This window comes from Wyeomyia smithii, chromosome 2, assembly GCF_029784165.1.
Source record: "Wyeomyia smithii strain HCP4-BCI-WySm-NY-G18 chromosome 2, ASM2978416v1, whole genome shotgun sequence".
In the NCBI taxonomy this organism is placed as follows: domain Eukaryota; kingdom Metazoa; phylum Arthropoda; class Insecta; order Diptera; family Culicidae; genus Wyeomyia; species Wyeomyia smithii.
The window spans coordinates 107,563,032-107,574,786 of record NC_073695.1 but is presented as its reverse complement, the minus strand read 5'-3'; the positions used below and the strand labels follow the sequence as shown (position 1 = coordinate 107,574,786).

Here is an 11,755-nt window from a genome sequence, read left to right as displayed (position 1 = left end):
GGTTTCCCTGGTTTTTGGATGGCGATCACCTTCACTTGCCTCCAATCCTGCGGTACAATGTTTTGCTCCAGGAACTTATTGAACAAGTTCAACAAGCGCCTCTTGGCATTGCCGGGTAGATTCTTCAACAAGTTGAATTTGATTCTATCTAATCCAGGCGCGTTATTGTTACAGTACAGGAGGGCAACTGAAAGTTCTGCCATCGTAAAAGGTGATTCTATCGCGTCGTGGCCCGGAGACGCATCGCGAACAATATTTTGCTCAGGAACAGAGTCCGGACATACTTTCCTGGCAAAATCAAATATCCACCTACTTGAAGACTCCTCGCTTTCGTTGACCGTTACGCGATTCCGCATTCTTCGGGCTGTGTTCCAAAGAGTGCTCATCGATGTCTCCCTCGACGTCTCGTTCACGAACCGACGCCAATATCCACGTTTCTTTGCTTTAGCCAAGCTTTTAAGCTTGGTATCAAGCTCCGAATACCGTAAATAGTCGCCAGGTATACCTCCCGTCTGGTAGGCCTTAAACGCGTCGGATCTTTGCGTGTAGACATCGGAGCACTCTTGGTCCCACCACGGAGTGGGAGGCCGTTCTTTGATCATTACGCCGGGATATTTCTTCGTTTGGGCTTGCAACGCGGCGTCGAGAATCAAGCCCGCGAGGAGGTTGTATTCTTCAAGTGGTGAATGATGTTGAATCGACTCGACCGCTTTTGAAATCATTTCCTCGTATAACTTCCAATCGACATTTCGTGTGAGGTCATACGGAATGTCAATTGGTCGCATGCGAGTTGACCCGTTAGTAATTGAAATAAGAATAGGCAGATGGTCGCTACCGTGAGGATCGAGGATTACCTTCCATGTGCAATCCAACCGTAGCGACGTCGAACATAAGGATAGATCCAAAGCGCTTGGGCGCGCTGGAGGTTTCGGGATACGTGTCATTTCACCGTTGTTTAAAATAGTCATGTCGAAGTCATCGCAAAGGTTATAGATTAAAGAGGAGCGGTTATCATTGTATGGGGAACCCCAAGCCACGCCATGAGAGTTGAAGTCTCCCAAAATCAAACGTGGCGAGGGCTGAATTTGGAATTGATTGTGTTTTGTTATTTCAAGCCTTCGAAGTGTTTTCAGGGTCATGTTTTAGTCTCTGTGCATCATTTTGATTCCTAGAGTACACATATTGGGTGTTATTAGGCCATTAATATGTTTTATAGAAACCGGAATCGCCATTTGTTAACCATCAGTTACACGAGCGTTTGGTCAATATTATTCCAGACACAGGTTTTGTATAATACTTCCAGAACAGAATCAACAAATTACAGGTTTAATTTGCAAGTAGAACACTCTGAGAAAGAGATAAATAGCTCGAAGCCTTTATTTCCTCAATCAGATCCACCGTATTCTCAGGGGCACAATTTGATCATTTCGATTCTTGAAGATTCCTACATTTAGATTCCATATGCGATTTGCACAGATTCTGTCCGTATCGCAGGAATGACTCCTCGCACGATTCATTCGTATAGCAGAAACGATTCCTCTCACGATTCCGTCACCGAGTTATAGGTATCCTGGAAACCACCCCTCCTACGCTACGCCAGTGGTAGTTAGAAATTAATAGGGTACCAACAGTTGAACATAAAAAAAATTCGAATTAACCTTAAAATTTATATTTATTTTGTTCATAATGTAGTAAAAAATGTATGTCGGTAGATAAGTGTGCTTTTTGAAATAGATGATCGTTAGACAAGAGAAGCACCTTGCCAGCCCCTTGAAGTTAACATGGTATGCATTTATTAGCTCATTCTGGCGATCTGAAAATTCATTTGGATAAACCACTGAAACATTTGGATAAACCACTAAAACTAAACATTAAAGGCAGTGCACAGTTCTAGCTTAATTATACTGATTACTGAAGGTGAATACCAGCCAATGGTTCTGTATTGTGGTAGTTATTACGCATCTAGATGCGCTGCTACTATCGCAACATCCAACACTGACTGTAAATACCTCCAGACATCAAAAAGCAAGTGAATACTTGCCACTATCAACATGATTCACCCAAAACAGCATGATTCATTCAATGTAAACAAACCCCAATCCAAGAACTGGTCAAATGATTCATTCGCTTCTACAATACACTCAACGAGTTCACTGACTGATCGCGAACCACTCTCACAACCCAACGATATGGTGCGTGTTAACTCGGTTAAGCATATCTTTATCGTACAAACAAAGGTAGAAGCGAAACACGATGGACTGCCGGTGTTAGCGACTCCACGCTAATGGAACGCTGAAAATGGGGTGTGGGTTAACCAATTTTTTCAAAAGCAGTTCATTTAGGTTTCGAATACAAAAGCACTCGGATCGTTTATACTGTAGCTGCGTAGCTGTACGACATTGAAATGATGACGAATTCGCTCAGAGGAGTTTTATTGTTTTTCACCGTGGCTGGCGTAGGAGTGATCGGTAGGTTAATTGGAGTTGACAAATTCGTTTGAATTTAACTGATCTGTTTGTGCTTCCGTAGCCGTGGCAGATGAGTCTCCACTTAACAAAGGAAATGTTGCAACAGAGCTGCTTCGAGTTCATCGAACACCTCAAGAGTACGGGATGCCAACATTTCCCAATTTCGCACCGTGAGTTATATCTAAGTAGTTCATACACCTGTGCGATGATTAATTTTTGTCGCTCTTTTCTAGCCCTGGATTCGACAGCTCACATATCGTGTCACAGAACACGGATAACAACAAAAACAGCTTCGCACAATCAACTATCTATAAATCGGAAAATGGGTATGGATCCTCTTCTATTTCGATTGCCAAATCGGTTAGTGTACCTACGCTTTATCATGCTGAACTTTGTTATTTTACCAATATTTTCGGTTTCAGGGTGGCTCTGCGATGAATATGTCCATAACAAGTCTCCTCGTATTAAGTATCGTTTCTATCATCAGTGTATTCCGAACATGAATAAGCTACTTTATTTATCTAAAATAATATTGTGTACAAAAAGCTGCTGGGTGTAGGTCTATCATGTACGTGCGCAGCGAATGTGTATTGAAGGTTAAGAATGAATGAAACAAAGAAGAACCAACCAACTTTTGAAGGTCACGGTGAGAAAGACATACCGTGATGAATTTATCCAGCGGCGTCATATGCATGAGCGGAGTTGTTCATGCATAAACCCACTACATTGTTGCGAATGTCAGTCTTCTAGGTATTACGATCGTTACTGTTATCGTGATACTCGAGCCAAGGTTTGATATAATTAGAGCAGAACATATTTACATTTGACTTGTACGCAAAATCAAAGTTTGCCGAAGGTTGTATCGTGTGAAATAAATAAGAAAACATCATATAGATGAATCCACAACTATCGTCTTTTTTAAGTTCATTATACGGTGTTTACCTTTTGCTGATCATTCGTGAGTTCACTGGTTGCTAAGGTGATTTAATGTTGTGGTGCGATTTTTACAGAGTGTGTACACAACAGAGATGACAAGACACTCACCGTGGGTGTATATGTCGCGCCAAAACGGAGAGTTCTCATACAGAGCCTATGGAAACTACCCGTAAGGGCGTGAAATTTGCATCAACGATGAGTGGCTTGTCAACCCTGCAGTCTATAGGTTCGCTAGCTGCGATGTGCAACCATGAATATGTTCATTCTTTCCATATTCAAAATTAATAAACATAACAATCTCAATATAATAAATCCATAAAAACATGTTACATTGCATCAAATATAATATGCCATAGAAATACATAGCATATTCATAAAAAAACAAAGCTGCACTCCTGTATACACTAGGGTCAAGATCTGTTATTAGGCTGCATGATTGAAAGAGCTTCTCTTATAAGATTTGCACGGGATGAGTGAAGCAAATTCTTTTCTCCATACGGATCATTATTTTTGAAGTTAGTCTTGAACTGTTTTAGCGTTTTTTATTTATTATTTTTTCATTTATTTATTATTGCTATAATATTTTTCTAGTTTTTATTTGTAATATTGTATAATTTCACATCGAGTTTTTGTGTGATCATTAAAGTGACATAGGTGATGTCTAGTTTAAATATTGAAGTTGGAGGCTCCAAGATTTTTTGTTTAAAGGGAAAATGACATTCGTTTGGCTGTCCATTATGTACGATTATTACATCTTCTACTGCTTTCAGCCCGACGTAACTTATTTAATCAAACGGCAAGACGTCGCCATCCTTTCTGCAGTCGTAGCCTAACAGACCAGAACGAAGCGGATGGACAACACTTCGTATGAGAATTCATTTCGAATGTTTTAGGAAGCGATTTCGCGCTCGAGCACTTGACGGGCTTGGCAATTTTGTGGGCAGGCATCGTATCAACTGCTCAGTAGAAAAAAGAACAGAGCCTATTTTGGCCGACGCTAAATGGTTCGCATATAAAAGCTACCCGCCCAGGAAAAACAACGCTTCGCTTCAACACATTTATGTGCGGATGTAATTTGTGTCTTGTCTGTAATGGAAAATCCATTATCTAGCGTGACATTTAGGATTGTCCTTTGCCTGTGTGCGGGCCCTTTCGTAGCGGGGAGCGATGTTCTGTTTTTGAAAAGGTTACAGTAGCATTAGTTTCCGTAGTTCTTTGCCTGCGTTTTACTTATATTAATGTTTTGAAAGTTTAAAATCTGTTAATACCACTCATACAATTCAAAAGATTCAAAACCTTGTTTGCAAAATAAACTGATATTTAGTTCGCCCTCAACAAACCTATGCATAATAAGTATGCAGTTCAACGCTAGACCTGTGAGAAACGTGACAATGGTCTCTTAGGTCGCTGGATAGAAGCAAAGCGGGGTGAGAAAATCTAATAAATTCCAAACAATAGTTCCCTGCTACTGAAACGCACTAAAGCTAAAGTCATCCTGTCTGCACGCAGCTCGTTTTGCTTTGAAGTTAGCCGGAGCTCAACTTCTCGAAAGCGATGGTACAGACATACCAGCATACCTATACCAGCAGCCTGCCGTAAAAAAATGGGAAAAATTCAAAACAAAAACCATATTTCATTTTATTAGCTAGTTGGCCTCCTTGGTTGCACTAGGGATGGTAAGGTTCGAAAGGTATGGTTCAATGAAAATAGTTCCAGACCAGAAAACCAACCCTGCCATTTCTTCTTTCAATAATTTAATCGAACAAACGTAAATTTGATTATTATACAATCTATGTTTCACTAGTAACACATGAGGTATATTGTAAATGTCGAATAATTATTTGTCCTTTTTATTTCTACTCCGTGTGTATTTTATAGCATGAATTGAATTTTCTAGGCATGAGCTGTATGCAGTCTTATAGGGTAGGAAACATATTCTAAGCAGCTTCAGGAACCGCCTGTGTATTAAGACGAAATACTCGGAATGTGTTGGGTGAAATTCAAACAGAAGTATATCAATCTGTTCTCTATCTTTTTCTCTGTCAGAAATTGTTTTCAGATTGTAAAATTAAGTTAGCAAACTTTAACAATAATCAATTAAAGTTACCAATCGAGGGACACTATTCCAATCACCCCGAACCTATTTTAAGCAGTTTCCATCTGTTTTGCAGGCGTTTTTTTCAGCACCCGAAGTGGCTCCGGAATGGCTGTAATATAGGTCGATTTGTTTCGAATGGTGATTTCTGTGTGATGTATTTGTGATTAACGGTATTTCTTATATTCGTAAGACAGCTAGACAATCAAAGTTTTCGTTTCCATCATTGAAATTGTCGATATTGATCAAAATCCAGGAGAGTAAGGCTTGCTTTCTTCGACTGAATAAAAAAGACGCCACTGCTTAAGCCGTTCCCTACCTTATATGTATAATAATCAAGTCATTTATAAATATGCAACGAAGAACTTCTAACGTTTACATTAGAACAACTTTTTCTCGGAAAGTGAAAAAAAAAAGTAAGACGGATAATTAAGTTTAATAAACTTCCCATTAGCGTACTTGTAAATTAGTTTTCGCGACAAAATTGTTGAAGTAAATCATACGCTTCAGGTTTGCCTAGAAATTCTCGATGGGACGCAGCTGGGGACGTTGGGTGGGATCGTCTACTTTGGTAACACATCGATATTCAGCCGCTCCTTTTTACTCAACGATCGCTTTGTAGGCCACCGCCAGATCCGATCAGAGTAGCGCAGCGCGCCTTTGTCCTTGTTGTATTTCTTGATGAACGACGCAACTTCCGGCAGGCACTTCTTACTATAAATTTTCCTGTTCACGGCCAATCTGGATCGAAAAAAGGGCGGCGTTGACATCTCCCTATCACTGATTGTCAGCTATAGCAGCCCTTTCTTGGAGTACTTGATGTGTGACATGAACTTCTCCTCGGAGCTCAGTTCCTTCGAGAGGGGAAGTGAAATACGAAGTGCCCTGCCAGTCGTTGCCATCCAGAGTGGGATGGGTTTCGTCGTCCATTACTATCGCCACGTCGCGATTCACCAGGAAAATCGACTAGGCCATCTTATTCAGCCGCTGTCGTTGCGTAATTGCCTGCAGCTCTGAGACCAGGGGACGAGTCTGTCGCTTCCTGACATGTATTTCTATGTTCGCCAGGTACTTTTTCACAAGTTGGCTGTTTGTAGCGACCTCCCGGCCCAGCGTACGCAGCAATGTAGCCACTTTTCCCTCGGTCTTCTTTTTCAGGATCCTTCGGAGTTTCTTGTCGCTCATTGTCGTCAATCGTCAGGCTTTTTCTTCGATGCTCTGATTGTTGTCCAATAGTGCCAATATGTAGATGCCGGAACGGGCGTATCTGGCGTCCATACAGTGCCGCGCGATGTCAGTTATCGACGCGGTGGTATACCGTTATTTGAACTTATTTATTTTCATTTATTCTTGCGAGATACGAACTGGTTTTTATTTACATTTGTTTACAATTATGCCCACCTGAAGTAGGGTCAAATATTGTTTGGTGGTGTAGTCCGGCCAATACTGTCAATTTGCCAATAACAAAGAGGAAGGGTACGACATAATCATTGGCTCGTTATTTGTAGTACGGTGGTAGAGAAAATGCTTCGCCAATCCTGAGCGTCTATACACCAAGAAGGTGCGGCTCAAAGCAGAGTTCATTCTCCAGGGGCGGGGTTTGGGGAAGGCTAAACAAGCCGCCCTGGAAAATAGCTATGATTGAAAGCTCGGTAGGTGGGGGATCGAAGCAATCTGCGACCGCGAGTGGGCGTAAAAAAGTTTTCGCGTGCAAATTTTTGTTCAAATCCTGAAAATTTGCCAAGATTTTTCAATTCTGAACAGTAGTGTCTTCCGGTTTTTCGGATATCCCAAGCAGCATCAACTCATTGGCTTTATTGTGGTGTAGTCACCTCCCTGACACCGTAATTGCATTACCTATAGTTTGACAGTACCCCCATTATGACGAACCCCTCGATGCCGAACCCCAAGCAACAATGGCCGCAAAGGAAAGACACCTGACGTGCTCTTCACTCCAGTTCAGTGTTGCCTAATCTATCGATGTCGCTGTTTCTCTTACGTTTGCTGTAAAAAATTGTTCTGGAACGTACGTTCAGGAGATTTTGTTTTGTTTTGTGATAACATTGACATCTTGGCTCTAACCTTTGCAAAGATGACAGAAACTTACGTAAGCGTGTAAGCCTATTTTTGTATTTAGTAAGCGTGGAATGCTGTCTAGAGAACTACCTATCGTCCGCGTCGCTAAAATTGGCAGGCGGCCATATCTAGATAATCTTTTATAAATTTTCAGGTTTAACTTACAGGGCCGTGGCGAGGCGCACTTTAAATTTAGTGCTGATCAGTTTTCAATTACTTGTCAATATCTTCAGATATTGTTTTTTTTTCTAATGCTTCTGGTTGTCAATATCTTTTTGGGTCACTCAATAACATCTTTCACTCAATATGATGTTCTCATCTCTAATTTATAATTGCTTGGCTCGATCTCAAGCTTGCTGGCAGTTTTTCGTTAGCTTAGTTGAATAGTTTTAAAACAAAATATAATTACTCTTGACAAAAGTTGTCTTTTAGTTAAGACACTTTTGATATCCATTTTCACAAGTTATCAAATGTTTGCATCGTCCCAGCTTTGCAAATAATACGATTTTTTTTGTTTTTAAATACGACTGGTGGGAGGACATCACTCTAAATACCGCTTTGAGGTTGGCAAGGCAATGAATAAATAGTTGATTTATAGTTCATTGGCATAATTTGTAACTTCAACCTACAAATCTTCAAATATGTAAAGTGATCATGAGCATCCCTTCCATAATCCAACCACCAACTGCAGCGATGATGGTTGACAAAGCTCAGCACGTGGAGACCTCCGTATGCAGCTTTTTGTTCCACAACATAGGAAAGCCTATTGTTGGGCACACATAATGAAAGTTGGCAACTACAATGCGCCTGGCTGTGACAACGAAAGCATCGTAAATCTAATTAGTGTACAAACAATGAGAGAGTCCCATTTTTATATGCGATTTGCTAGACCTGAAACCGAAACATCATCTTATTAAACTGTTCGCAATTTGATTTCTTTAATTAGTCGACTTTTGTGGCAGAAAAGCCACTTGGGACCCAGTTACCCAGCAGCTGGTTTTGCGTCCGTGGAAAATCGGTCATGCGATGTTCACATTTCGCAGCTTAACTAAATTATTAGAAAACCATTACCTCCGATAATGCGATACCGGGTGTCAGAGTCAAAATGCAGCTGTCGCACTATTGGATCTGATTCGAAAAGAGATCTTCGGCTGGTTATCATAATCATAAAGTCGAGGTAGAGGCAAATGTAATTAGCAAGCTATAGCTTGATACCGACAGGATTTGTTGCACGGTGCTTTGACAAAAAGCAGCGTTCGTAATTATCGTAATTGAAATTTGAAAAATATTTGCCTGCCTGGTTCGTTTTTGCTCGAAGTGTTCTAATTCGATTCGAAATGGATGTGCACTAGCGTTTGATAACTTGATTAGATGAATTTCGGTGTTAAAATTGTGGCATATGGAAATGATGACGATAGCAGTACTGTTAGCATGCCAATTAGAAAAATATTATTTTGGCAGAGATTTCGATTGTTCATTTAGTAATGGAAAATAATGACGTCGTGTCCTTTAAGTCTTACAATAGACAAACCATACAACAATGTAAAGTGACTTTTCTCTCGTGGAATATTGAATTAAAGTTGAAAATTTACTGGTTGGTGAAATTCTATGTCAAGTTCCCAAAGTCGCATGAAACAATCAGCTTAAGTGCAGTTTCGCCTGTCATGTCTGTTCTTTCCGTTTTCCGTCCGGTGTGACAGAATTTCCCTTAACAATCAGAAATATTCAATCTGGCATTCGCATACATAGCCAATCCCGGGCACTCTCGGTTGTCCTACAACCGGTGCAGACATTGTATCAGCCGGGGGGACAGCCAGTTGCTACACAATAACGCTACAACTATTGTAGCTGCCTGTGTAACCTGTTACTCAACACTTGTCCCGGGTAGGATGTGTGTATTGGAAACACTGAGCCAAAAGAGATACCGGAATTGGATTCGTCATTCTCGTTTGCTTCGCTTGCCGTGGTTGAACGACGAGAACGAAAGAGGTGTAAAACCCGAACCGAACGAATACTGCAGAAAATTGCATTATAATGCCTGTCACTTTAGATCAGGGGAGTGGAAGTTTTCACTTGTCATAAACAATTGAAATGAAAATTATTTTCTAGCGTACATGTAGGTAATAAGCACCACCGGTGGTTCACGATGTTTGCCACAGAGGGACCAGAATCTGTTGGTTTACAAAAATAGGGCGGACAGCTTTCACCTTAGTTGTAACTGAAGTATTAGAACTATACATCCTACGTATGTTACCTATAGGATAAAATGTTCGATAAAGTGTATTGTCGCAAGGTGAGAAATACAGTTTTCAATGGATTCAATATACAGGGTGGCAACGTGAAGGTGATACACTATATTTATGTCATATAACTCAAACCAGTTTTTATTTCTCATCTGAATCAGTTTCAACAACATCTATAGGGCGACATTCATAAATTACGTAACGCAAAAACCCAATTTTTGGACACCCACCCCCCATGTACAACGAAACGTAACGCCAACACCTAACCCCGCTAAAAATTACGTAGCGCTCTAGAAGGATTTGCTTGATAAAAATGCTTGTTTAAGGAGAGTCTCTCGAGATTTTTTGTTACGTAACGCTGAACTCATCTCAACTCAACTCATCTCAATCATAACGCTCAAGGATAGCCCCCCTTCCCCATATGAGCGTTACGTAGTTTGTGAATGCCGCTATGTACTTTGTTGAGTTCAAATGTAACAATGTACTTTGTTGAGTTCAAGTGTTTCACCTTTGTAGTGATTATGGCCCGCAGATGCGTTTCGAAGTGACTGCAAGCAGCATTTCGTCCCAAATCTGCACCAACCTTTTTTAAATTCGTCCAAACTCAATTACCTAACGTCGTCCAACTTTCCTAGCATGTATCCCCAGATACTGAAGTCTACTAACTTAATTTTACTTTTATGGTGACAGTCGTTGAGATCCTATGCCGAATCCAGAATACGTCTCCACAAAACTCGGTCTTGGGCTGCTCCTTTCCAGTCTCCCCTCACACCCGCTACTTTGGCATCTTCGTCGACAGCACACATCCAGCGCGTGCGAGGTCTGCCTAGAAGTCGTCGGTCTCTTTCTGGTTCTCTGCTAAATATTATCTCTGCCGGTCACTCATCCGCCATTCGTGCTACGTAGCCAGCCCACTGTAATCTGTCGTGTTCCATCAGCTTGACAATATCAGCGTGTTTGTATACTTCGTACAGCTCGTGGTTCATGCTCCTGCTCCACACCCCATTATCTAATTTGCCTCCGAGTATTGATCGCAAGATTCTACGCTCGAAGACCCCAAGCGCTCGTCAATCGGCCTCCTTCTACGTTCATGATTCATGTCCGTTGCGTTGCCATCTAAAGTCAATAAACAGATGATGTGTCTGCAAGTTGTGTGCACATTAATTGTTGAAAATCTGTTTAAAGGCAAACATCTGGTTCATTGTAGATCGTCCCGCTAGAAAATCACACTTGTATTCACCAACAGAAGCTTTCAACAACAGCCTTAGTCTATTGAACAAGACGCGAGATAGCATTTTATATGCGGAATTGAGAAGGGCTATGCCTCGATAATTATTTCAGTCTAGTCCCTGTTCCTTTTTCATAAATAGAATATATGTGTCCTGCCAACCTGGCCGTAGGTAGTTTCGCCTCAGACCATACATGGATTGCACTACACAGCCGCTCGCTCCTGACTTTGAAAAATTCAGCCGTTAAGCCATCCTTCCCAGCGGCTTTGTGGTTCTTCAGCTCTTTGCAAGCAACCTCGTTCAATATTGATGGGTCCACAGCTTGTCCGTCCTCCCCAACTACTATCCTGTTCCCCCCGACGACTCTCCGACTTTCCTCACCTTTCAACACCACTTCAAACTGTTGCTTCCAACGCCTGGCCACCTGCGAATTATCAGTAATCAGGTTCCCATCCTTGTCATTACACATGGCAGGTACTGGAACGGTCCGGTTCCTGATTCAGCTTCTGCGTTTTTTACGGTGGTAAAGCCTCTTTTCGGCAGCTCTTGCCTCCCGGTATTTCTCCCGTATCTGATGGTTAGCTACTACTAACATGTCGGCGTAGGCTCGGTTGTCCTCTTCCGTCACCACTAGACACTCAGCATCAAACCACCCACTACGCGTGGTTGCCGTTTTCATGCCTATTACTTATCACGCTGTCTCGCTGA

General features: G+C 41.4%; 1 protein-coding gene across 1 annotated transcript; it reads left to right on the top strand.

Moving 5' to 3' along the window:
• Positions 1 to 2,199: 2,199 nt before the first annotated feature.
• Positions 2,200 to 3,374, top strand: LOC129725492 (uncharacterized). The gene is made up of 4 exons (XM_055681412.1): positions 2,200 to 2,468; positions 2,530 to 2,638; positions 2,702 to 2,828; positions 2,891 to 3,374. Exons 1-4 carry the CDS (start codon positions 2,405 to 2,407, stop codon positions 2,969 to 2,971), a joined length of 381 nt encoding a protein of 126 aa, XP_055537387.1. The 5' UTR covers positions 2,200 to 2,404; the 3' UTR covers positions 2,972 to 3,374.
• The last annotated feature ends 8,381 nt before the right edge of the window (positions 3,375 to 11,755 follow it).

Excerpts from the sequence above, each read along its gene's own strand:
- LOC129725492 (XM_055681412.1), top strand. The coding sequence starts at position 2,405 with ATGATGACGAATTCGCTCAGAGGAGTTTTATTGTTTTTCACCGTGGCT. Across the intron at positions 2,639-2,701 it reads ACATTTCCCAATTTCGCACC|CCCTGGATTCGACAGCTCAC; the intron begins GTGAGTTATATC and ends GCTCTTTTCTAG. Across the intron at positions 2,829-2,890 it reads CTATTTCGATTGCCAAATCG|GGTGGCTCTGCGATGAATAT; the intron begins GTTAGTGTACCT and ends TTTCGGTTTCAG.